The 27,980-nt window shown below is 37.0% G+C and overlaps 1 protein-coding gene and 1 long non-coding RNA gene across 7 annotated transcripts; one reads left to right on the forward strand and one right to left on the reverse strand.

Annotated features, from left to right (window-relative positions):
• Nucleotides 1–144: 144 nt before the first annotated feature.
• Nucleotides 145–19,592, reverse strand: THAP9 (THAP domain containing 9). 5 transcript variants are annotated; one of them, XM_032456637.1, is made up of 6 exons: nt 12,589–12,727; nt 11,943–12,056; nt 11,311–11,375; nt 10,921–11,224; nt 9,586–9,736; nt 145–4,318 (listed from the first exon to the last, which is right to left on the reverse strand). In XM_032456637.1, exons 4-6 carry the CDS (start codon nt 11,066–11,068, stop codon nt 2,329–2,331), a joined length of 2,289 nt encoding a protein of 762 aa, XP_032312528.1. In that variant the 5' UTR covers nt 11,069–11,224; nt 11,311–11,375; nt 11,943–12,056; nt 12,589–12,727; the 3' UTR covers nt 145–2,328. The 5 variants fall into 5 exon arrangements, with proteins under 5 accessions (XP_032312528.1, XP_006190401.1, XP_014419526.1 ...); XM_006190339.3 differs by lacking the exons at nt 11,311–11,375; nt 11,943–12,056 and adding an exon at nt 19,395–19,592 and having other exon boundaries at nt 12,589–12,784; XM_014564040.2 differs by lacking the exons at nt 11,311–11,375; nt 11,943–12,056 and adding an exon at nt 15,376–17,012 and having other exon boundaries at nt 12,589–12,784.
• On the forward strand, nt 19,571–26,619 carry LOC106730336. 2 transcript variants are annotated; one of them, XR_001366794.2, is made up of 6 exons: nt 19,571–19,883; nt 20,047–20,216; nt 20,627–20,662; nt 22,788–22,861; nt 25,304–25,379; nt 26,424–26,619. It is a non-coding gene; the product is annotated as an uncharacterized LOC106730336 (long non-coding RNA). The 2 variants fall into 2 exon arrangements; XR_001366795.2 differs by lacking the exon at nt 20,627–20,662.
• The last annotated feature ends 1,361 nt before the right edge of the window (nt 26,620–27,980 follow it).

The raw sequence follows: 27,980 nt of genomic DNA on the forward strand, positions 1-27,980 counted from the left end.
TTATTATGTCTTTTTTTATTATAGCCATCCTGGTGGGTGTGAAGCGTATCTCGTGGTTTTGATTTGCATTTCCCAGACGGCTAATGATGTTGAGTACATATTCATGTATTTATAGGCCATTTGTATATTTCCTTTGAACAATGTCTGTTCATAATTTTTTAATCCATTTTAAAAACTGGATTATTTTCCTTTGTTATTGAGTTATAGGAGTTCTCTATATATTCTGGATACAAGGCCTTTATCAGATACATGATTTGCAAAAATTTTCTACAGGTTGTTTCACTTCCACGATGGTAGAAGCACAAGTTTTTAATTTTGATGAAATGCAATTTATTTTGTGTGCCTTATGCTCTTGGTGTCATATCTAAGAAACTATTGCCTAATCCAAGTTTCAAAGATTTACTCTCTTTTATTCTGAGTTCTACAGTTTTACCTCTTACATTGAAGTCTTTGTTCCATTTCGAGTTAATACCTTTGCATGTGCACATCTGGCTATTCCAGCACTATTTGCTGAAAGTAGGAAGGATAAATTTCTGAAAGAAATGTTTGTTTTCTCCAGAGGAAATAAAGAACAAGGGTGCTGGGTAGAAGTTGTAAACTAAATCACCCTAATTAAATATGAACAAATAATTTATTTTAAAAATTTCACTGTCATATCATCATATCAAATAAATCTCACATCAGACTTGGAATACTTTCATTAGGACAAGAGCAATTAACTGTGCTAATGGCAGTGATGGGAAGATTCTTGTCTTCAATGTTTGTCCAATTTATCCAGCACTTAAATAATGCAAAACACTATTTTAACAAATTATAGAATATATAGTACATTAGTCAAATGTAACAGCAAAGAACATAAGACACTACAGATATGAATCTAGGTTTAAGTAAAGATCAAGTATAAAACTTGGATTTATATAAGCAGTAAGTCAAAGGTGGTGATTTATGAACAGGCTTCCTTTAAGATTTATCCTGGTGCATCTGAACTCATTCTGTTGCAAACAAAACTAAAACCACACTATTTAAACTTCTCAGCAATATCCCTTATATAAAATGTAGAAGAGTACAGCTCTGGTTACACTTCAAAACTTAAGCCTTTGAGGTAGAACAAGCAAAAATACATCAAAATATCCTATTTAAGAAGAATTTCAATTAATAAAACTCAACTTTTAGCTATCATTAATCTTTTACAACTCTAAGTTTCCATCTTAACTATACTTTATGAACATTCACGCAGTAACAGTAAGTAGATTTTTACATACACAGGTGAATAACATGCTGTTAATTCTTTTATCCATTAAAATACTCCAATTTGTGAAAGTTCATATACCTACATGGTTTTCTATTTATCTTTTCAAATCTGGGTGTGAGAGAACGAAGAAAATTGTCCTCGGTATTAGTCTCCATCTTCCGATTATTTAAGCTTCTGCTAAATTTCTGAAAAAATTCATTATGTAATTAAGACAAACTTTTTCATACTCATTGTCTCAACTGATCATTTTTTCCAATTGTATTAATCACATGTTACGAAATGCCATTATTCAACATTCAAAGTATGTTTCATTATTTTAGCCTCCCTGCAAACACAAGTGGACTTCAGAAGTTGAAGTAAAGTCTTCTCATTCTCTGATGAGCACTGGGTTCCTCCAATAGGAGTTAGAAAGTATCCATTCTATCATTCAAAAGTGGTACCTTGAAGTCCAGGGACAATGGATTGTGAAAATGGTATCACCTATGAAGTCCCCAACATTCCCCAGCTCAGTTGCAGCACAAAACCACCTCATGGCTCACGTGTTTACCTTCTGCCTGATAAAGCATAATTATTTCCATTTCAGGGTACCCCAGCAAGTGGATTTTTGTGGTGTTTGATGTTTAATTCAGTCTAATTTTCAAATCGTATCCTGATTTTCATGTGTAACTAAGGATTATGTTCAAGGTTTGATAGGTATCCTGTTAATATTCTTAAGAGCTGTGAACAAATGCTCTTTTAGGTAGTTTTTATAAAAGGACTCAATGTTTTGGTGGCTCCTCGTTGTCATTCTCTCATTTTTAAAGTATGTCCTGTCAAATTACTCAGTCATATAGTAGTAAATTCAAAGACAGCACCCGTTGGCTGGTCTGTTCCTACTGACTTACTGCTTTCTACATTTTGGGTAACTGAAACGCTGCAAGTCTTACCGAAGTCCAAGCAGATGTGATAATGTGCATAATAGATATTCCAGTAAATCAGAACTGCAAACTTGTCCACTGTGCAGAATGGTCAATTTGTAAAATATGGTAAGTTGAACATTAAAATAAATGTTGACTACTTATTTCTAATAAAAATTTTTAATTTATTTTAGGCCCTTCATTTGAATGGTTACTTAGCAAATGCCTGAATTTACTGCTATTAGCAAAACTTGAACATTTATCATTTGGTAAAGATGACCAGTGTTTCCTTGACAAAGTTTTCATTTCAGTCTTTTCTGAATTGTGTTTTAAAGGGGGCTGAGCTAGATCATTAGCTCTCATCTTTAAGAAACAGATTATTATATCCTTTAGTAACTTTACAAAGTGATTGATGGCACATACTTCTCCATCAAAGAGATGCTCATTTAAATCTACAAAAAGATAAATATGCCCAGAAAGCTCATGTAATATTTTCTGTTGAAGATAAAATTCCCTCTGTTGAGGAGGTAATAATTCATACACTGCCATTCTTGAATGGGTTCTTACAACTCGCTCACAAATATTTACGACTCGGCATAAACTTTCTGAAGGGAAATGCACACCATTCTCCTTTTTAACACATAACAGTGATCCAATTTTAGAGGTTTTGAGATCCGATGTATAGAGTGCACTGATGCAGTCCTCACATGTTAAAAGAGTTGATAATTTATCTGCAATGTAACTAGCACAACAGGTTAGATTTCGCCTATGATCTGACAGGTCTAGTAATGCCTCACTTAGCAAACAGTCAGACCAGTCGCAGCAAATATCCTCTTTGTCAAAAAGAGTCTTTACAATGCTGACACCGTACTGACGCTGAACTGTCCAAAGGGCCAAGTCTGTCCTTCGAGCAATTGAAATGTCAAGGATGCTTACTTCACTTAGAAAAACTTCATCTTGTAATCTGTATCTGGTCTCCACATTATGGTAAGCTTTCTGGAATGCCATGCAGGTAAGGTTAGAAACGGTTACTGATACCTGTCTCAGCAACTTTAGGAATAATTCCAGATGATCTTGACTGAATTTGTAAGTCAGAAGATATGGAAAAGGCATGATTTTGGGGGAAACATAATTTTGGTAGAGCCATTTTAAACTCTCAGCATTAAGCAAAAATCCCAGGAATCCCAATTTTCGCTTACCTTTAATTATTTGATTATTGCTAGTGTCAGCTAATGTAACAAAAATAGTCTTGGCTTCAATTAACACATGGTTAATTTTATTAAAAGTTTCAGGTAAGAGAGGTCCTCTAAATCCCTTTCCATAATAGTTCCTACTATTAAAAATGTCAAACAAATTGTTAATTAAGCGTAAGAAATGGATGGTCCCAGTACAGTTCTGAAAAGGAGGCAGACCTAGAGACAGCAAACATTCCAGTGCGCCCGCCACGCTCTCACTGAAGAGCTGGGCAGCACAATTCAATTTCAGTATGTGGTTTTTCAAATTTGCAAGTTTTCTTGGGATTCTCTCCAGATTCGGTAATTCCTGTTCCTCTAGTGCTACTAACTCCACAAGGTGCTGCCAGTGTGCTGTGCCGTTAAGAAAGTGGACACTCTGAAAATTCTGAAATGCATTCCTTATTAATCTAAGCAAGTGGCAAGAATCAAAGAAGTAGGCAATCTGTTGACTAGAAGATGAAGGATGCTGGAAGGTACACTTCATGTTGTCTCCATCAATATGTATCCCCAACGCTTTTGCCATCTGAACACTGTGAGCTGTAGCATCAGACGTGACAGCCAGAACTGTGATCCCGATGTCACTCAGTTTGCCAATCGTCAGGCGAAGCAACTGAGCGTGCAAATATCCAGACGCCCTGTTTATGAAAAAATAGCCAAGAGGTGTTCTCCAAGGACCAGAAATACCCACTGCCATGAGCAAAACAGTTTCTGAGGCAAGTGGCGTTTCGTCAGCGTCAAGTCTGCCAAGACCGAAGTCCATGAACCCTTGCAAGTGGTGACTGCTGGGGTCCCACTGAAGCTGCTGCTTGAGAGAGACACCTTTTATTATCAGTGAGCAATACTGATATCGCTGGTCTCCATCCTCTACTTTCCGTTGAAGAAAAGAAAAAATGCTACTGTTGAAACCAGGACCAGGTTTGCATTTGGACAACCATCTAGAAAATGTAAAAAATGAAAAATATAAAACACAAGTGAAGAAATTCAAAAAGGGAAAATGCAAAACAAAAACCAAAACAAAAAGGGAAAATGCCTTAAATGGTCCTAAAGTGGCCTCCAATTCCTGTAGAAATAAAGCCAAGTATAAGTAGCCAAATTCTACAGATATTCTCAAGCACATTCATATAGTTACCATGAAATAGTCAGATAATAGAGAAACTCAGAAACGTAGTATTTTAAGACGCAAACATACCACAAAATAATTTTAATTTCTTACTCACTCCTTAAAAGAAGTATACAAGTCAGTTGCCCAGTTTGTTCAAAATGATGTATTTATGATTTAGATCATAATCCAGCCTTACCTGTAAATTCACTGAAATGAGAACACTGTTGAAGGGGAACGAGACTTCAAGAACGTCTAGTACATCTACTCCATTTTACAGATTAGGAAACTGGGATGGAGGGAGAGGTTAAGCCACTTGGCCCATATTATGCTGCTGGTCTTGCATGAATGTGAAAGTCAGCTTTCCTGATATCCTAGTTCAGTGCCTTCCTCACTGCCCCTTACAGTATCAGAATTATGCCCTTTGGGGCAAATAGGTGTCTGCATCGGTCTGCTCCTATCCAAAGCACCTACACTTATCTTAGGAGTTCTTTTATAGCAGCTCTGACCTTCCCAGACTGCTGGTTATTCTTTCCTATTACTGTTGGTGTCTGTCACTAACAGACAGAGTTCTTTTCACTTAGTTCTAATATACTCTTTCTAATTTGTTGTAGATTGGGAAAGGGAACAGCTAGGTTTAATAATTCTCTCAAATAAGACTAAATGGATTCTGAGGTAGACTGAGGTGTTCATCGTAAGTGAAGTTTGCTTTTGTAACTCAAATGACATTTTTAAGTTAAATTTCTGATTTGGGGGCTGTATTCTAGGTTGCCAAAGTTTCTTCCTGGACAGCCAAACTCTATTTAATTGAAATTTTAACATACTTCCATAATTATTTCAGGACAGGGCTTTTCAAATATTTTGCTGCAATCTAGAAGTTTCATAAACAGAATTTACCCTTACTTGATGCTACACACAAATATATGTGTGTGTATAAATATGTGTATATAAAAAGTAATGCCAACTATGACCCACTAAAATTGATTTCAAGATGTACTAAGAGGTTTGAAAAACACCATTATAGGATCCAAAAGACATACTCTGACTATAAGTAGCTAATAATTTATTTAGGATACAAAAGTATTAATCAGTTATTTATACTTAAAAATAGTGCAAAATAATAAGACAATGAGAAAACAGTATAGGGGGCCTCCATCAGTGTGCTGCAGCCCACTACTATGTTGAAAACCCTTTTCAAGTGTGTCACCAAGTTTTAATTTTTACTTCTTTTGCACTAGGATTCTCAAAGACACCAAAGACACCGTGTTACATGTGCAGTATGTAATGAAACTACTTAATGCTTCTAATAAAAGTTCTAGTTTAAATATTTTTTTTAATGTTTTTAAAAAAGCTTATGTTCTGGTAAGTTTGATTTTTAAATGGAAATCTAAACAGTATCTTAATGTCCACAACTATTAGAGTAATGTTCTGAACGTTAGGCAGATAGATATGTGGACTAGTTGATTTCTTTTTTTTTTTTTTCAAAGTGTTGGTAACAGAGTAAAATACCTAAACTAAGTTTGTGAGTTAAAGTTGTAGGGAAGCAACTGATTTCTCTCTTAAACCAGCCTTCCCCTCTACCATTCAAAATGAAAAAACTTTTTCCCTGATTGTAAAAAATGACACATTCGTTTAAAAAATAAATAAATAAAACAATACAGAAAAGTGCAAAAAAGAAAGTAAAAATCACTGTTAATATTTCAGGGACATATCTATAGATCAAGGTCATCAATGGCCTCTCCATCTTGCAAAATCCAGCGGTCAGTTCTCTTCTTACCACCCCACATCCCAGCAGCACTGACACAGTGGAGCACTGTCTCCTTGAAATGCTTTCTACACTTAGCTTTCAGGCCATCGAAATCTCCTGGTTTTCCTCCTGCCTCACAGGCTGCTCCTGATCAATAAATGTTTATTGAATAAATGAATATTCAATATGATTAAAGAGAACTAATACTTAAGCAGAGATGTGTTAAAAATAGATACAACTTTTTAAATGAGGGAAATGAATGGAGATGTAATCAAATACGAATATATTTGACCATCCAGATTTTTTAGGATGAAATCTGCGTACTTCTAATATATTGGAATAATATGTCATAACTATGTAAAAAACTAATTGGAATAGCTGACTATTAAAACAAAATTTTGTTGATAGACAATTTTTTTGAAGTCTGGGAGAATATACACCAAACCACTAACAGTGGTTACATTGTGAGATTAGAGGAATGGAAGTATTATAAATATTTTTCACTGTCTGGTATTTATATACCTACATATTATTTCAATGTTTTATAGCAAGCATGTATTACTATCGCATTCAACAAGGTACTTCAGTTTCAGACAAAGCGCTCAAAGAAATAAGCAACTCTTTGAGTACTAAAATTGCAAACCGAAATAATGACATGGCAAAGGTTACAAAATGCAGAATGAGGTGAGAGAAAAAAACACCAGTGTGAGCTGGAATGGCCAGGGAAGATTTAATCCAGAGTTGATTCAGAACTATAGGAAATGAAGAAAACCATAGGGGGAAAACAAAGATAGGAAGTTATATGGAATGTTTCACGTAAACCGTAGTGTAAAATCAGTAAGTAATGCTTTAAAATCAGTGCAAAGGAGAGGACCTGACTAAAAAAGGTATAGGAGGAGGAGATGGCAACACAGTATCTATAAAAATGTCTCCCGCTTACTAGAAAGTAGACATTTATAAATAAGTGTAATATCTAGCCTACATGGTAAAAATCACATTATGAAAGAGAGTGAATAAGCCTACACACAAATGTTCATCTCAGTGTATGGAATAGCACTTAGAATAAAAAAATAAGAACAATGTAAATGTCTGCTAGTTAAAGAATGCCCAAATGAAGCAGGGTATGAATGCCTGACATTACGCAGCTATTCAAGATCAAAACTATGTAAAAAACTAGTAAATCTAAGCACAGAAAAAAGACTGGAAGAAAATTCCTTGTGTGTCAATAATAACTGTTTATATATAATATAGAGGAACAATTAATTAATTTTCCTTCTTTTTCTCTCATTTCTAAATTTTTATTAGTAGTATTATTTTAATAGTATGTGTAAAGGGAAATTCTCATTCTTTTTTTTTTAGTAGTACAGCATGGTGACTACAGTTAATAATACTGTTATATATATTTGTTGCTATAAGAGAGTCAATCTTAAAAGTTCTCATGACAAGAAAAAAATTATAACTATGTATGTGATGGCTGTTAACTAGAATTACCCTGGTGATCATTTTGCAATATATACAAATATTGAATACATAATTGTTGTGCACCTGAAACTAATAATCATGTTATGTGTCAATTACATCTCAATTAAAAAAAAGACATTTCCCCCAAAATGGAAAAAAGAAAAACCTCACGATAATTAAGGTCCTTCCTCTCACCAAGCCTCAACTTTCCCCTTCTTTACAATGAGGGGGTTGGACTACATGATATCTAAGAGTTTCTCTAGCTCAGAGCCCCTATGAGTCCGTTTCAAAGCTGAAGCAATAAGAAACTAAGAGGTACCTTCCAGGAGAGAAGACTCCTGCATTTCCTGGCTGGTCTCTGCCCCAGCTACAGTGAATTACATGACGTGCTGCTCTTTAGACAGCGACCTGAGGTCCACTGCACTTCTACCTGACATCTGTTCAAAATTCTAAATGACCATCCAGGCATTCTTTCATTCCATAAATATTTATCAAGAGACCACTGTGTTCCAGGCACCACGCCAGGGCAGGAGGTGTAACAAAGAACCAGAAGCAGTCCTCATACTTGGGCAGCTCACAGGCTAGCGGGGAAGACAGTGTCGTCAGTACTAAGATTCAGTTCCGTACTGTGTTTGTGCAACCCAGGATCGGAAGAATGGCGGGCCAGGCTTAAGAAAGGACGTGATAGCGAATCTGAACCTCAAGGGTGAGGACCAATCTCCAGGACTAAAAGGGAGAATGGGCATTTCAGGCAGATGGGATAGTAAGTTCCTAAGAGAAGAAGTAAGAAATGCCTTACAGTTGGAACATGGAATACGAGCCCTCCAGAGGGCAGGGAGGGAGGCAAGAGAGGCGCTGCAGAGCCCGGCAGGCACCACATCACAGAGGCTCAGTAAACCACGGGAAGGGGTTAGGCTTTAGACTACGGGTAAGGGGAGGCTTATGCAACAAGAAAGTGACTGCTATGGGTTGAATCGTGCCCCTCAAAAAAACATATGTCGTAGTCCTAATCACCAGTACCTCAGAGTAGATCTTATTTGGAGAAAGGGTTTTTACAGAGGTAATCATGTTTAAATGAGGTCATAAGGGCGAATCCCAATCCAATATGATTATTGTCCTCATAAAAAGAAAATTTGGACATAGAAACACCCATGGATAATGGAAGACAATGTGAAGAAACACAAGGAGAAGACCACCATCTACAAGCTGAGAAGAGAGGCATGGAACAGCCCCCCCTACCTCACAGCCCTCAGAAGGAACTAACCCTGACAACTTGTTGTTTTGCAGCTTCTAGCTTCCAGTACCCTAGACAATCTATTTCTGCCATTTAAGCCAAATAAATAAAAATGAAATGGAGTCTGTAAAATCAGTGATAAAAAAACAGTAAAAACTGAGTATTAAATTTATAAGAGACTACTATAAAGTCACGGTGTTGTTTGCTTCACACATCTGTGTACTCTGACCACAAATCCTAAAAAATTATTTATCATAATCTTGTGTCTGGACAACCCGTACTGGCATCAACTAAAGCGCTTACAAAAAAATTCAGATTTTTGATCTTTGCCTCAAACCTATGGCATCAGTCTCAAACTATTTTAGATTCTCCACATATTAAAACTACTAAAGCGTATGAGAAATTCCAGTATTTCAAGATTCAGATTTTATCACTCAGAGTGTCTCTAACATCTGAAAGATGCAAAAAATTTTGTCAGCCTACACATCTTCATTTTGCTGGTAAAATACTGACTGTGATAATGTGCAAATACCATGTAGAAGTTTTTAAAAAGAGAGAGCGGACTAAAGGAAAGTATGAATACTAACAGCATTAATGTATAAAATGTAATGAAAGTGCAAAATATTTGTTTTATTTAACATCTAAAAGGTAATTCACTTACGTTCTGAGGATGGAAGAATGAGGCAGCTTAAGAATCTTTCTTACATAATCATAGACTTTGCTACTGCACAAGTAGAGGGTGCATGCAAACTGCTTCATTTCTGTGGAGTACTCGGCTGTTTCTCTCCAGTTATACAACTCCCACTTAAAATCTGTTAAAATAAATTTATTCTTTGTGATGAAAAATGTGTACAGTAACATTTTCAGGTATCGATCATAGCATTTGGACATAATGCATAAGGCGCCAAAATTCAAACACAATCACATTTTAACCGAGTTTGTTCAGAGGATAATATCCAACCATGGAGCCTGTTGATCGAGTTATCCTGTTCATCTTGGATCTTTTCACTAGAAAGAAGGAGAAAAATGTTTCAACTTGAATCACGATGTTTTACTATTCATCGACAGCCTGAGTGGAGATTTTTAGAGGAACAGAGAAGAAAATGAAATAACCGCATAAAATTAAGGCTCTGGATTATGAGGACATTTATCTGTTTTATTTTGTTCCCTGGTTACCATCTACCTGAGAGTGAAAATAAGACACAAGAAACATTTCTGGGGATAGGGTACTATTCAGAATGAACAATCTTTTCCACTATTGAGAGAAAACAAAAACCTTTTGTTCCTGGAGTGGACTCCTATTTATTACATGTATTCTTCTCTTGGGAAAACACAAAATATTCCCTCCTTTGGAGATACCTACTCTTTTCCAGACACAAGACATGCTTCTTTTTTTACCAGAATTTTTAAATACAAAATCTCTGATGCTATCATCAAAAAGTAAGTTGGCAATGCTTATCTGCCCCCTCTTCAAATATCCTGGTGCACAAAGAAGACTAGGTAATCTTTCAGTGGACATACATATACTCTACAGAGAGTATTGTGGGAAAATTTGGAGACTTATATAATTTTCAAGGTCAAAGTAATTTTGCAGATTATCTAGTTCAACTCACTGCAGAAAGACTTTACTGATAAATTACATAGCAGTTAAAATTGTTTAGAAAGAATTTGCAGTAGCATGGGTAAGTGAGATTATAAAAAGTGAAAAGTATACTATATGGTATATGATCTCATCTTTGGGCAGCAGAATTATATGTTATTTTTATTATTTATACACTTCTTTGCTTCTCCTATAATAAATATTTTACTTTTGAAAATGGAAAGCCATAAAAGGGTTTTGGTGATGACTTTTCATTCTTCCTGCTTATGCCACTGAGACTTTTCACTTCTCAGCTAATAGCATATTTTCATAGGCAACAGCAAAATAAATACTTAATGACATTTCAGAAAAATTAAGAGCTTTGTTGTAAATATTACAGGTCATTGGGGAACATACCTGAAAATTGTGCTCGTAGCAGATACTCCGTTTCTTCTGAAAGCAGTTTCTCTTCTACAAGTGCATCAATTAATCGTAAACCCTTTCTCTTCTTGATCATCCTGTAGTTTTTTGCAGAAGCGAGTCTTTTTTTGGACACTTGTAGCATCTGTTGCACCTCGGCCAGCTTTTCTGCTCCTATAGTCAAAGGTCTCTTTAAACTGTAGTTATGGTCCTCAGTAGCACCTTCTTGAGAATCATCAGGAAGTGGCTGTTTTAGGATTTTCTGTCTTGCTTTACCTTTAAGGTGTACACCTTGGAGAACCTATGACAAATAGAAAATGAAGGTTACTTTAGAAATTATCACACAATGATTATCTATAAAAATACCACTGAATACAAACCACTCACCTGGTTGCCGTGAAGAGTTAGTTATGAAAGAAGAGGTTATATTCTCGGACTTTAATGTATGGTTTCTAGGACAGTGTAAACAGGGTATTTTGTTTTGCTTCTATACTGAAAGAGTAATGCAATGCTGAAAGTTTCTGAAATGATTAAAGTAACTAGGGAAAGGTGGTGATAATTTGAGAAGGTTTCATGGGAGTTTTAAGTAGTTAATGGAGGGGAAGGGAAGTTATTTGTGCAGAAAGGAAGGCATAGGACAGAGCATGAGCTTTGGAATTAAGACTCCCAGCTCCCTTACTTGTTAGTTATTATTTAACCTCTACAATCCCCCATCTCATTTACAAAACGTGAAGGATAATACAGATCTGAGAATACAGTAAGATAATTTATGTAAATCACCTACTGCAACACCTAGATCACTGTAGGTCTCTCAATAAACAGTAACATTGATTTTACACAAAAGCATGAAAGCAAGTTGATTTTCCATATATACAGTGGGTAAGTATATGTGGTTGGAAAAGGGAATTCAGATTACTTAGAGATGCACAAATCAATTAATAGAAAGCTCTTTGAACCTATGAGTTTGGATTTGACACTAACTATATTCTTAGGAAAGCAGGAATGAGATAAAACAATACCGAAATAAGGAGACTCCAGTGAATAAGAGGAAGGTTTGGGTAGTGTCAAGATAGAACAGGTGGATGACTATTTGCAGACCGCAGACAGTGACTGAGTCACCTACAAGCGTGTGGCTAAGGGGTAAAAGGACAAAATAAAAACAATCAAAAGAAACATAAGACTGTAACACCAATACCGGTGACTGACTCATAGAAAGACTTCTATTTTCCTATACCTCTTTCTGTATCAGTGCTAATAATTAGGTTATGTTTTTGGTCAAGACCAATTAACATTTTGGAGGGAGACTCAAAAAAAAGGGTAGATAACTTCAAAGTATTATGAAAACTACCTCATACTTAAACAAAAGCTTGAATTCTAAGGCTGCTGATACTCACTACTTGAGTGTGTGATCAGCTTAGTAACCTTTATGTGTATCTAGACATACGATTTGCATTCATACATCTTATTTTTTAAAAAGCTCCAAAGCACAATTACTAATATTACATATGTTATTTTTAAACTAATTTTCTAAGCATTTAAAGTTTACTATTAAATTTATTTTACGATCTAAGTTTTTATTTCTGCAAATTCTAGCTATAATGTGAACTGTCTTGATTTTTAAAGGCTCTACAAAATTTAGTTTTGTTTACACCTGGATTTAAGTACCTTGTATAGAGAAACAGAAGGCACAGTTCCTTTTTTCAGCTTTCTTCTTATGCCATATGACTCAAAGTCACTTTCTTGAAAATGTTTGGAACATAGCATAGCACCTGGTCCTGGGATCCAAATCTTTTTGCTTCTGGGGTCCATACGATTAACAGCCCTGATCCATTTTGAGCGCTGTATGGTATCAGTTGGAAATCTATAGCAATCATATTAAAGTTCCATTAACATGAAGATATTATAGTAATACTACAGTATTTATTACATAAACCCATTTATTATTTAGCTTCTTTATATAAACATTAAGTCTGGTTAGTTTAAGTTTAATTCACTTCATCTGATTTCATTTTTCAAAGTTCATTGATTTTTGGAATCCAAGAGTTCAATATCTAAGTTACCTCGTCCATTTGTATGTGGACAATTCTCACATGAAATACCCTACCACATTCTGCCCTCACAGCCTTAACAGAATCTGCTTAAATTTGTGTGTCCTTCCTTTCCTGTGGCAATTTTAACTATGTCCACAAATTCTTTATTACACCTCCTTTCAAGGGGTGAAGCCCAATTTCCTTCCCCTCAAGTGTGGGCTGGAGTTAGTGATTTGCTTCTAAGGAATATTAAAAAAGCAGAAGTGACAGAGGGCAATAAAATTAGGTCAGAAAGAGCACTGAGGCTTTGTCCTAGTTCTCTGTGTTGAATGGGGGAAGTACCTGCCATGCTATCAGCAGCCCTATGGGGAGTCCACTGGGCAAGAAAGTGAGGCCTCCAGCCAAAGGCCATGTGAGAGAGCCTTTCTCAAAGTAGATCCTTCAGTGTCAGTCAAGCCTTCAGATGACTGCAGTCTCGGCTGACATTTTGACTGCAATCTTATGAGACACCCCATAACACCCAGCTAACCTACTCCCAAATTCCTTACCCTCTGAATTCCTGACCCTCAGAAATTCTGTGAGAAAATAGATGTTTCCACTAAATTTTAAGAAAATGTGTTACTTTGCAGTAGAAAACAAGTACATTGTCTATACTCAATTTTCCTACTTTCTTCTGAAAGGCACCACTTTTCGCTAGCCTGGAATATAAAAATTACTCTGCATTTCTCTATGCCAATCTCAGCCAAACTATTATATTTAGAAATGGGTGAGGAAAATAACTCGTGAAACTAATATAATGAAAATCACAGAACTATTCTTTCTGCACTCTTCTTTATCTTGAAGACAGATCTCTAGGAAGCTATATGACTTTTATATATTTTAGGTTAAGCTTTAAAGCACATAGTTCTTAGGAACTGAAACTGGTGGAAATTTTAATTTTCTCAGCTAATTGTTAAGGAAATAAATAATACGCCATATAATAAAACATAATTCTGAGATACTCTCTCAACCACTGCGAGAAGGAACACTGAATTGGAAAACCTGTATTTAGGCTTCATTTTCTTTTTATCAGCCACGTGGTATTAGACACATCTCTCAATCTGAAGCCTCCTCCAGGGCTGTAGTAAGAGTACATGAGGATATATATGTATTCAAATGCACTTCGTAAATGGTAAAGTAGTATCCAAAGTTTGTTCTTTCTTAGGAACAACTAATTCCACTTTGGGGACTTTAATTGTTCCAGGAGGATGATGCTAATTGACCAAGAGAGGATGTACAGGGAATTATTTTTCCAACAAAGATGAGACACATCTCTTTCTTTTCACTGGCTTTTCTTTTCATAACTGATGGCACGTGTTTGTGAGACCATGTTTCCAGATTGGGTGTGGTCTCTAACCATTCAAGGAGCCAGCAAAAGTTGGCTAGTCCACCAAATTACATTACTAGCCTGATTCTCTGATGCAAAGCTTCCCAGCAGCAATGCCAGCAGGGTACTACTATCAACCCCCTTAAGCCCACAGGGTGGCCTGGGCTGCCTAGAGCCCTTGAGGTAGTCACATCAAGCCATCCCATACAGCTTTGTAGGTTTGCCCCCACGTATTAAACAAATATTTCCAATTGTAAAATGATGCAGAAAGGATTGGTAAATACTGTAGTCTAACCAGTGTGACTAACTAGTTTGAGTTCTGTACAACATTAAATTGGTAGTAACAATTGATACTACTTTTCAAGCATTTACCTTGCGCTATATATATGTTTCAAAGGCTTAGTTTTAGTCTTAAAATACTCTGCAAGACAGGTCTTCAACTTTTACAAAAGATGAAAGCAAAATCAGAGCCAAGTATAGCCACCAGGAAATAATCAATTGAAATTGGAATTCATGTTTCTCTAGTCTCAAGCCACCTCTGGTAGAAGAAATAACCGAAACATCATCTCATATACACAATAATGAATTGGTTTACACTGTAGAACAGAATTCATTTTCTTCCTTCTGTTGACCACGCCTTTTTCACACTACTGGCAGGAATTTCCCTTTGTCTCCCTACACATCAAATATTTTCCAGAAAAGCAGCTAACAAAACCTCTTCTATGATAGGTACCTCTGGGGAGAGAGAGCAAGGATTGAGGGTCAAGGCTTTAACTATATCCATAACTTAAGTCTCTTCTGGCTGCTACTGTGTTTAAAATGATTCATAAATAAAAGTTTTAAAAATAGAATTCATTACAATTCAGGCAAAAATGCTTCCAAATGATCATATGTATATTTCTTTGGTTATGAAGTAAGTTTCTTAATCTCTACATCAACAAAAAGAGAAATGAACCAAAGGGTCACTTTAACATCTATCTTGCCAGTCTCACTTTGCATTTTGCCATTTATGCATTTGAGAGAGCACCAATATTCTCATAATAACAGTTTCCACACCTCTGAGTCATTTTGATTCAGGCTTTTCAACCAGAGCCTCTTGCTTATGTCCTTGCTGCTTCTTTCACAGCTCTGGTGATGGCGCTGGGGAAGGTTTCAGAGGACATAATAATCTGAGCCAGAGCTGAAGTGTCAATAGAGTTTGCCATGCAGAGAGGGGCCACTTCAAGCAGATGCAGAAACAGAGATAAAAAACAACTACTTGGATCTTCTTGGCTGATAAAGCATTGAAAAATAGGTTAATTTGGAGGCTTGAGAGGGTTGAAAGGAGAATACAGAGGTAGCTGGGAGTGGTTACAGATGGCCTGGGTAAGTAACTAGAGGTCAGATCACAAAGGGTCTTGCACGCATTTGGATAAGCTTTGGGTCCAGCCTTCGGGTCAATGGCCACCACAGTAATCTACACCCATCTACTGAGAGTAGAAGAAATTATTAGAATTTATTTTTGTAATTTTTGCCCCATCTTCTATTTTTTGTGTTTCATAATATTGATCAGTACATCACATCATATATGAATTTATAAATTATTATAAATCATTATGCTTATATCAAAGGAATGTACTCAAAATTTTTTATGGAAAGAGCTCCACAATCAAATAGTTTGAAGATGGTGGCTTCAGACAATGACAAGTTGACTAATTCTCTCCTTCTCATACTACCTTTTTGCTGAGCCTTTACTTCAAAAATACTACCTTGTCGCCAGCACTAACACCATGGTATTCTCTTTTTTCTGTCTATTCTTTCCTGCCTTCCTCACAACTTCCCAGATCTCAGAAGACAGACGATTCCTTCCCATTCACACACAGACTTGTGTTTAATTCTGCCAACATGTACAATAACAGAAGTATGGAGTGGATGTAATTCAGGTTGGAAGAGAGGTGTATGAGGAAAGGCTTCACAGAGGAGCTTGGCCTATGTCTTTTAGGCACTGAAGAGCTCAAGGGATTAAAATCCTTCCTTCAGGGAATGCCCCTGATAACATGTGCATTTTTAGAAAAATCATTTCCAGGAATCTAGAAAATGGAATGAATGGGGAAGAAATCAGACTGGCGGAATCAGAGCAGGCTATTGTAATTATTGCATTCCTTTTTTTTTAATTAAGCAGGTCTTACTTTGGTCCTTCATAAATAAAACAAATAAAAGCAATAAATGAGTTATTACCTATTTAAGGAAACTAGGAAGAAGGCACAGGAAAAACAGGGCAGCAAAAAGTTGAGGAAAAAATTAATGAAAAGGGAGAGAACTAGGGAAAGAGTGTCAATAAAGTCAAGGGAGGTGAGAGTTTCAAGAAGTGGTCAATACGTTAAAAATTAACATACAAGGTAAAAGAGGTCAAGAAAAGGATTTAGAAGTGCTCATTTAGATTTGGCAAGATTACCGGTGACCCTCAGTCAGTGCTATTTCATTACAGTGGTGACAGATACCTGGCTACAGTAGGTTGAAAAATCAACAGGACTTAAGGAAGTAGGTGTACGCTTCTGTTTTAAGGAACCTGGTTACAAAGGAAAGGAGAGTGGTAGGGTAGTGTAGAGGTGCACCTAGGCTCAAGAATTTGTGAGCATGCTCAGTGTCTTTAGATAAGGAAGCAGTAGAGGGAGCAGTTTAAAATAAAAGAACAGTTCTCAAGAAAACTAAAAATAGAACTACCATATGACCCAGCAATTCCACTCCTGGGTATGTATCTGAAAAAACAAAAACTAATTCAAAAAGATAAATGCACCCCAAGGTTCAGAGCAGCATTATTTACAATAGTCAAGATATGGAAGCAACCTAAGTGCCAATGAACAGATGAATGGATAAAGATAAGGCATATATATACATACATATATATATATATATATATATATATATATATATATACATATATATATACACACACACACACACACACATACACACATATATACACAGTGGAATAGTACTCAACCATAAAAAGAACAAAATTTTGTCATTTGCATCAACATGGATGGAACTTGGAGAGCATTATGCTAAGTGAAATAAATCAGAGAAAGACAAATATTGCATGGTATCACTTACATGTTGAATCTAAAAAATATAACAAACTAGTGAATATAACAAAAAAGAAGCAGACTTACAGATACAGAGAAAAACTAGTGGTTACCAGTAGGAAGGCAGGGGGACAATTTACGTGTAGGGGAGTGGAGGTACAAACTACAGGGTGTAAGATAGGCTCAAGGATGTACTGTACAACGCAGGGAATGTAGCCAATATTTTGTAATAAATTTAATAGGGAATAATCTTTAAAATGGTATAATAAATCAATTTAAATAAATAAATAAGCTTTTCCAAAAAAAAAAAAAAAAAGAAAAGAAAGAACAGGAGTTAACTGATGGAAACAAATCCCAGAGAAGAAAGCGTACAATTTAGGAAACAGCTTAGGTGGAGGAATCAGCCCTATTTAAAACAAGCAATACCACAAAAGGCCTACCATTCATAGCTGAAACTACTGAACCTCACATGTTACATTTTTTTTTAGATAATTTGCCTTCAAGCTACTTATTCCACTCTTCTACATTATAGCTTCACTTTTCATCCCTTTACATTTTTCCATGCTATTTCTATTTAAATGCTATCTTCCTCCACCCCACTCCCCCACTTAGGTAAAGTTCAAGGTCCAACTCAAATACCACTTGTCCCCTACAGCTCTTTCTGATCTTTTCATAAAAGTCCCTTGTCAGTGGTTTAACTCCCTACATCTCATATTGCCTTACTAGGCTACCACTTTTTAAAGTACTGTACATTTCTCTTTGTCTGTGAGGATCTGTTCTACCCACTTTTCTAGTTCTCACTGATTCCAATGACCTATACCAGACTGAACCACAGATGTGGGTTCAAATTAGATAGGTCTGAAAACATGCCCCACTCTTGGGCCAAATGAAATTTTCTTGCCATGACTAGACACAGCCAGAATTGGACCAAGCTTGCAGAGCTCTGCTAAGAATACTGGACAACTGTCATTACAGGCACTACAGATGAAAATCTGAAACCGAGCAGGTCCCTGGGCGGCCCTCCCGGGTAAAACCCCTCTGTGCCTCCTGGTTCTAGCCAAAAAAAAAAGCCTTTAGTCTCCTTGGTCTTCCTTGAGTTCCAAAGAGCAGACTCAAGCAATTACTAATTAGGGTCGTGAAGGAATGCAGGAAAAAAAAAAAAAAAAAAAGGAAAAGCAGTTAAGCAAGATAGCCTGAACAACAGTTCAGTGATAAAAACAGTCCCAGTTCCTCACGAGATATACATAACAATCCGATGGATATCTTTGAGTAGTTCTGCAAAAACTAAGACACCATCCATCCCCTGCCCCACCAAGGTGGAGGGTGGTGACTACCTGCTGACCAGAAGCACCTAGACTCCACCGGTTGGAACCAGAAGGCTGATGACTGAGAGTCTCAAAATACCAACCTGTTACCTCACCCTCAACCCACCAGAATAGTCTGCACCCTACAGCCCTCACCCCAAATACTGCTTTTTAAAAAACCCTAAAAGCCATCAAAGAGTTAAGGCCTTTTGAACACAGCCGCCCCCGCCCTTCCCCTCGCTTCGCGCCTTGCAGTCAACGTTAGAGTTTCCTTCACCACAATTTGGAGTAAACTAGCTTTGCCGGGATGGAGAGCAGAGTTCAGTTCCGTATCAAATTCATCTGTACTCATGTTCTGGAGCAAGCCACGCACTCCAATAAAAGCTCACGCCTTCAACAGGTATTCTAAACTGCCTTTCCTTCTCCTAAGACGACCGACGCCTACCGCGTTAAGTAACGCTAAAAGCTATCGAGCACCGGTAGGCAATGACAAAAAGACAGACACGCGGAGGTAAAAAGAGCAAGACCTGAAGCAAGAACCCCACTCTCCAAGTGACCCGGTTCCCCTCCCTACCCCCGCGCTACGCACGCCACGCCACGTCACGTCACGTCACGTCTGGGAGACGCACGGCCCGGCCCCGCCCCACCCTGGCCTACAGCCCTCCTGGCCGTGCTGGGAGTTATCGCGGAGGCTGCTCTCACGCACTGGTGGAAGGAGAGGCCTCGCTCCCGGCTCAGCACGGTGTCCCGGGTGCTGCAGCCCACAGCCGAGCAACTTCGGGTCATCTTCTTGCTACGTGGAGCTCCACCGTCGGTATTCCCGCGACAGCATGAATCACGATAAAGTTAGCTCCGCCCGATGACTCGGCGGCTGCAACCTTTACTTGTTGGGAAAGGCGGGCTCTTAAAGCGCTCGGCTCCCACCCTTCCTCTCCATGGGCTCTGCGCTTGACGCCGTGGCCAATCACAGGCCGCGTCGTGTCACAGCAGCCAATCTGAAAGGCCAGGGGCATAAAGACGAGCACTTGGCCGCTCCTTCGTCTCTGTTCTAGGGTGGTTAGTGGATTTAGCTGTCAAAGACTTGTTTTTTTCCGCTGTGGTTAAATCCAGTGCCATCGCGCTTCTTGTGAGGCCCAGCCAGAGAATGCGAAGGGAGAGGCCGGACCAAAGTTGAGGCGAATCCAGAGGCATGCCGGTGGGTCTCCGGGTGCGAGCTCAGAAAGTGACTGGAGGATGTAATGGGAGGTGTAGGAGGGAGAAGGATCAATGAGGCTCCCTAGAAATATGGAGGGCTAAGTTGGATCTAAAATAAATGGTTTACTGAGGGGCATGTCATTTCTTTGCATTTTATTTTGTAGTTCCCTGATGCAGAGATAATGAATGTAGAAGCTAGTGGAATGGTTGACCATAGGTATGTGACCTCATAGGAGCTTGAATAAGAATCTGATGTGAAGATACGTCGACTTTTAGTTGAACGAACGCTTTTCTGCAGGATCATTTGCTGCAGTGGAGGAATTAAGGAAATAAGGTAAGAAGGTCCTCGGGGCTCTGGGGAAGCGAACGATCTCGTGGGGACTGTCAACAGCAGTACTAGGAGGGGCGGGAGAGAGGGGCAACTAAACGGGTTTGGTTGGGATGTAGGGCATGGTGGTTAGCTTTCAGGAGTGAGAAGATCTTAGAACGATGTCTTTGTTAATCTTTATTTTTACAGTATGCGATTTCAGTTTTCATAGAAGAAACAAAATGGGGCCAAAGTAGATCATAGTTTCTGTTTTGTATCTTTGTAGAGATCTATAGCATATGAAGTGGCATCTTTCCTGGTTGACGTTAGAGGCCCGTTATAGAAAACAAATGTTTGTAACATTAATTTTTCTCTAGTTGGCAAGAATGATTCCAATATTTCCAAACAAGATCGTTCTTTCCCCCCTTTTTGTTTAGTTTATCCAGATTCCAGCCGCAAAGATTCATCTCAAGGTATTATTTATTTACAGTCGCTTTCCATTATAATATGCTTGTGTCCTATGTGAATGAAATTAACATAGCTTTTGCTTATGTAGCTTTGTTAACAGTTACATGGCCTAAAGATAGTTCATGAATTTGGGGAAGATTGGTCCATGGGGGATGTGCTTACTTGGCTGTAAGATGTGCAAGACGTAGGACCTGGATTTAAGTCACTATCAGTTGATTACACTGTTAGAAAGTTCCAGCACTCAACCAATTAAGACCTGAGTGAGGCTAAATAGAAATAAATACGTTTTTAATTAAAAATTGGTTGCTTTACTTTTTTGGTAACAGTTTTATTGAGCTATAACTCAAATAAATACCATACAGTTAATACGTTTAAAGTGCACAATTCGATGGTTTTTAGTATATTCATGAGTTGTGCAACCATCACCACAATCAATTTTTGAACATTTTCATGACCCCAGAAAGAAGTCCCATTTTCATTAGTAGTCACTTATATTTTCCCTCCTCCAGCCTCTGGAAACCACTGATCTTTGTTTAGATTTGCCTATTCTGGATACTTCATATAAATGGAATCAGAAACTAATGTATCATCTTTTGTGACTGGCTTCTTGCACTTGGAATATTTTTAAGGTTCATTCATGTCGTAGTATCAGTACTTCATTTTTTTTATTGCCAAAAAATATTCCATTGTATGGGTATACCACATTTTATTTTATCAATTCATCAGTTGGTGGACATCTGAGTTGCTTCCATTTTGAGTGGCTGTTAGGAATAATGCTGCTATGAACATTAGTGTACAAGTTTGTGTGTAGACATATGTTTTCATTCCTCTTGAGTATACACCTAAGGATGGAATTGTTGGGTCATATGCTAACTCTTATGTTTAACCTCTTAAGGAAATGCCAGACTTTTTCCAAAGTAGCTGTACCATTTTACATTCCCACTAGCGATGGATGAGGGTTCCAATTTCTCCACATTCTTGTAGATGTGAAAGTAATATCATTGTGACGGTTGCCTTTTTTTAAGGACTCAGTTTGCTAGAAGATGCTCCTTGAGTGCAGAGACAATGTCTAAGATGAATTTGTCTTTCAGCCCCTTATGAACAAATAGACACATGTTTCTGCTATAATGTTATATGAATTCCTGAAAAAACCTCCTGTTCAGCAAAATTGTGCATTTGAAAGAAGCAGGACTTATACAGAAAATAGGGTTAGGGCTGACTACTCAAAACTTATGCAATTTTATAATCTCTAAAATAAACAGTGATTGGTAGCTGGGAGGTATTCTTATGCCCTCCTACCACATTAAAGGTAACTTTAAATGGAGACTTAAAGTTACCGTTAAGGTGTATTAAAAGAGCAAGTTTGGTGGGTGCTAGGTATTACTGATGGAAGTGGAGCCCTAGGCAAATGGACTGCTGTTAAGATAGTTGTTCACAGGTAGTGTAACCTGCTGAAAGCCTGGAGAGGGAGGTGGGTGCTGCTGGGCAGGGAGCCCCCGGTGCAGGCACTCATTTTTCATTTTCTTAAGATAGAGCTCAAAGTACTCTTACTGCTGCCAGTTCAGCATCAGAGTCCAAAGAGGGCTTTTTTCCTTTATGCTGAATTGATTTCCAGATAATGTGGCTCTCACATTATTTTGACAGCATTCTTCTAATTACAGATAAGTTACAGAAAACTGCTATGCTGCAGAACAGATTTGCTTAAATATTGTAGACCTGCTAAACGAAAATAACCAACTCAGTTTACAGAAGCCACAGTGGGTCGCTGCTCTGGGTACTCTTTAGTATGCTTCTGGATAGGGAATTATGCAACCATTTATAAATGGAATCATTGATTTTGAGTTGTATTTATGTGTTTTTACATTTGCCTGTAAGTTTTACATGCTTTTTTGTTGTATTTTGTATCATTTTACGGGTGACGTTGAAGTTCCCAATTTAATCATTTGATTGTATCTGTTTCCTCCAATAACTTCATATCCAGTGATTAAACTTTTTGACTGCTGTTCACATAATGAACCGTTGTGATTATTGAATATGTAAATGAGGATATGTAAGCTACATTAAAGATGTTGTTTGTAAAAGGCATTGACCATTAGACAAAATAATTTAAAATAAAATATCTCTTTTCAGGGATTATATTCTTGGAAATGTCAGAAGAAGATTCCTGGGTCTTGGAAGTCACTTACTCAAAGTATGCAGAGGAGGTAGTATATTCTTTTGTTTTAAATGTATTAAGTATTCCTGGAACAAAAGTACCGAGTTGAAAGTGGAGGATTGTCGAGTAAAAATGGATTTTATAAAGGCTTGGGTGAAATCTACTCTCCTGTTTGGTGGTATAGGATCTCATTCATTGGTCACCTGAAAAAAAAAAAATAGTAACAGCTAAAACTTATTAAGTGGTTATATGTCAGGCTTTGTACTGAGTGTTTTATACACATACACAGTTTTTTTGTTTTTGTTTTAAACACTTTCTATTTCTCTCAACAACCCTATGAAAGTAAATAGACTTTTGCTTTCTAGGACTGGTATTGTCCTTATTGAACACCTATCCTTTTGTCAGATTTTTTAGTCAGTTATACTAGGGCATTTATTTGTCTTCTTGATAAGTAAAATGTGTTTCTAGTAACTGACTTACATTCTTGCTAAATTTTTCATCCTATTAGTTCTCTGGGGTTTTTTGTTTGTTTGTTTTGTTTTGTTGTTGTTTTTGCTTCAGAAAGCCTTGAGGTTTTGAAATTATTGGTGAATAAATGTGAAGACAGTTCTGAATCTGATCCTTTCCCAAGATTTCACAACTTTTCAACTGATTCATAAGTTGTACATTTTACTTCTGGGATATGGTTTGTGACCTGGGTTATTTATTGCAATGTAACAAAAATTTGACAGTTTAGAACAAAAAACCTTTATCTTACAGTGGGCAGAGGAGGTAGAGGAGAGACATCAGCTTCCAAACTGTCTCACTTGGCAAGCCTCAGTTCTTTGATGGCTGTTGGCTGAAGACGTCAGTTCTTCCTCACCATGTGAACCTCCCCATGGGCTGCCTGAGTATCCTTATAATATGACAGTTGGCTTTCCCGGAGGGAATGATCACAGAGAGAAAGGCCAAGATGGAAGCTTGTCTTTTAAAAGTTACTCTAGAAAGTGACAAAACATCACTTCTGCCTTGCTTTATTGGTCACAGAGACTAATCCTGGTGCAGTATAGGTGGACACTATACAAAGGTATGAATACCAGGAGGTGGAGGATCATTGGGGACCATCCTGGAGGTTGACAACCACACTTTAATTAAAAACTTTTAAAAAAATGTTTCAATGTATTAAGTCAAGAGAGTTGATATTTGATCCTTAAGTCAGATAATTAGAAGTATGAGAGCATTGTATCCAAACAAGTGCTCTGTTTTCTAAGGTACATGTGGTTTCTTTCTTGCCTGTGTATATATAAACTACAAGTGGTGCTACATTCCTTTTGAGAGTTTTAAGAAAGTTCACTTTATAGTCAGAATACTCTACCTTAATGAAATATATTTTTATTGGACTCATTTCCCCTTTCCCAATTCCCCCTAGGTGGAGGGGGTTAAGAGAAGCTGGTTGGAACTAGACTAGAAATTTTGTATCCCTTCCCCTATTACTTTACCTGAGGTGCAGATTGACTTGGAAAAGTTGAAATTTCTGTTTTTGAAGGAATGTAGTCCAATTACTTACAGGCAGTTATACGAGTATTTGACATAGGATAGAGTAAAGGTGCAAATATGCAGCAGCAAAATTCAAGCAGTTGCCCTTTTTGCCAAAAGCTTGATTTTTATCCAGTGTGGCAAGTATGCTTGCTTTCCTTCCTGCTGCTTTCCCCTGCTCTGGGCTTCTGTTCCTTATTTTATTGTATTTTAATTTTATTTTCAGGCATTGGGGGCAGCCAGCCAAGCCTAAGGCCACCCCAACCAGCTGGGGAAGGCCTGCAAGGGGTGCTGGGCCTTGCCAGGAGCTCTTCTTTCCCTCTTAATGAGTGAAATAAAAACATTGTCAAGCAGTCAGGATGTTCCTAATTGTCAGCATTCTGTTTAATGCCTGAAATTTGTAATCTTTTGAGTCTTTTCACATTATCACTGCTTATAAGTTCTTAGTAGAGATGACTCTCCCTCTTTTCCTTGAAAGTTTTAGTGCTTCTGATCACTGGAAATGTCAAATAACAGAAACATTACATATGAAGCAAGGCATAACCAGTTTTCAAATGTATGGTTATCATTTCCATATCAGGTTTGATGTTAAGAAGACAGTACCTCCAAGTTAGCATAAGGTAATCTGTGCAAAGTAGATAAATGATATGCTTGAAATTATCTTACGAGTTTTTTCCAATGATAGTAAAATTGGAGGTCTTATCTGTTCTACATGAGAAAATTGAAATCTATAGAAATGTGCATTTATCTATATTTTAAAGGGGGCTAAGCAATAAAAACCTTGACTAGAACTTAAGTTGAAAATGAGAAAAAAGTATAAATGTCCAATGATTAAACTTTTTCCACTGCTGTTCACATCATGATTTGTTGTGATTAATGTATGTGGATGAGGACATAATGGAAAAAAGAAAATCATGAGGCATATAGATATGTAGTTTCTGTACACTGACTTGCCTTTAAATGTTTTCTCTTTTAGGAATAGAATTGAAGGGTGTTTTTCTTAGAGAACATCATTTGTCAGATTCATCAAGAATTTAGAGATTTGTAATAAGGTAAGAAGTTTATATATTTTTTAGTTTTGACAAAAGACAAAATGACATCTGAGCAAAAAGATTGACATGACATTTGAGCATAATGTGGGTATCATATTCAATTAAGATTTTTTCCTTATTTTTTTCAGCTTTCAAAGGTAACATAAATATGACTTCAAAGATAATATAATTTTTCAAATCAATAGACTTGATTCAGGATAGGCAGTTGAGTGGGTCGGGGGGCAGGACTTTTAACCTTGATAGTCATCTTTTCTTCAAACTAATGACATAATCCTTTCAGGTCCTAAAATTTTTAGAGATCATATGTTCTGGGGTTTAAATTTGCTGAGTTATTGGATATTCTGTAAAGAACTCTTTGATATGACAGTCCTATAACTTTAGCTTTGTTCAAGAACAGTAGATAGGCAGGTGGTCAGCTGAGAATTTCTAATACCAGATTAATCTGTGATTAATAGATGTGTTATCTTGCAGTGTTTCTCAAATTTAAGGACTATAAAGGGGAAGATTCTTGTGAATACCCAATATTGATTTAATTTTCTATTTCTTAAACTCCTACAGACATATAAGTTGATGTAAACTTTGTGATCCTTAATGAAAAAATGTACAAAATAAGTACATTCAAAACCAAAATTTAAACAATTTAATAGGATGGATGCTACTGTATTGTAGCAGTAAACATAGTGGCCGCTATCCAATAAATTTTATTTACATATGGCCTTGTGCCTTTTGATGATTGTAAAGTTTTACAATCAACAGTATAGTTGTCCAGAACTTTACTCTTTTGCAGACCTCAAGATTATTGAAATGAGGGGAGAGGGCCTAATTCTCAAAACGATGTCTTTGGACTGTAAATCCTAATTTGAAGAATTCTATTACATTATCTCTGAACATTCTTCTAGATTCAAGTAATTCAGTCTTAGAATTAGCATTCTTTTAAGAAAAGCTTCAGTTTTTATTTGATCTAGGATTTGGCTTGCCTAGTAGTTAAATAAATTGGGTTAAAAGTTGACTATTTTGTGAACTAATGCAAGTTTTTCTTTTTAGATGCAGTGCACCGTTGCAACACACATGATGCATGAATATCAGTTTTCACAGTGTAGTTAAACAACACCTGACCTGCAACAACACAGCTGAACTTTTAGTTGTCACAATATTAACTGAATTATTGCATAAACTTTGCTGCTCGCTCTTTATTCCACAAATCATTATGCAAATAAAAGATGTGCATCATGAACAAGAACCAGCTGTATCACTTCTTTCAAAGTCTTGGTGAATGGTCACTGGCTATTAAGTCACGCAGAGACAGAAAAGCATGTAGCTTTAGGTTGCCTCCTTGTCTCCCAGTGATAAATGCATGCAACATTTCACAAAAATGGATAATCAAAAGAGGGAGTTAGCCAACAAATATGACAAGGCAGCAAAGAAATGAAAAGTGATAACACTGGAAGTGAAATTAGATGTGGTTAGAAGATTTGAAAATGGTCACAGCAAAGCGAAGATAGGATGAGACCTAGGCCTATATGGAACTACAATACAAACCATATTTTAAAAGTCTGATGAATATATGAACAAGGTAAAGTTGTTTCAACATCTTTTAGTTTAAGTTACACTAGGAACAGAAAGCCGCTTAAGGTTGAAATGGAGTGTTTACCTCTACTTTGGATTGAGGAATCAAAAACAAATCCTAATCAGTTTGGCTAGCATTCAGGCCAAAGCATTGAAGGAAAATGGTAATTAATTACAAGATCTTTTTACTGCCAGAAAAAGCTGGTTTCATCCTTTCATAAGTCAACATGAATTGATTTAATGTTAATCTGGTGAAACTACAAGCTCAAATAAGGATGCTGCTGTGAAATCTGCACCCAGATTCCCAGGATTACAAGCAGTCCTCACTTTGCATAGTAGTGAGAGACTACTGTGCAAAAACCCTGTAGGATTTGGATGGAATATAAATGGAGTTATAGAAGATACAGATGACCATAAGAATGCTGCAATGTTGACACTGCCACCATTCAAGAAACAGTTGTAGATTTGCAGTGAGGTGAACTTAGTGAAGGTGAATATAAAGTTATAAACGAGGAAAGCGGTTGCATTGTAAAGGATGAACGTGTCTCAGAGCAAGTGATGCTGTTGAAAAACTTCACATTAAACTAACTCTCAGAGATGTCTCAGGACATGGACAGCACTAAAGTTGTGAAAGCTGATTCAAACTTAGAAAGTATGACAATTTGCCAAGGCACAGAAAAAAAATGCTTATTCCACATTGTAAGTTATATGATGAGAAGAAAGCAAGCACTGTTCAAACTACTCTTGATACTTTTTTAATAAAGAAATAAAACTCTTAACTTTCAATGTTTCCAATATTAATTTTACTATATTACATTTATAGGCAACATCAAGAGTTTTTAGTATTTTGACAGGTTTTAAGGTCACAGAACATAGACTGTTAATCCATAGATTAAGAAGGCTTTGCACAGTTTCAGCTTGCATAGTCACAGCCAGAACTTCCTGCATTTAAAACAAGCTACGGAGTCTTTATATTCAACCAGGTATAAATATACCAAGCCTGGAAACTGTATGTTAGCCTTACAATAACCAGTT

This window comes from Camelus ferus, chromosome 2 (assembly GCF_009834535.1).
Source record: "Camelus ferus isolate YT-003-E chromosome 2, BCGSAC_Cfer_1.0, whole genome shotgun sequence".
Lineage (NCBI taxonomy): Eukaryota > Metazoa > Chordata > Mammalia > Artiodactyla > Camelidae > Camelus > Camelus ferus.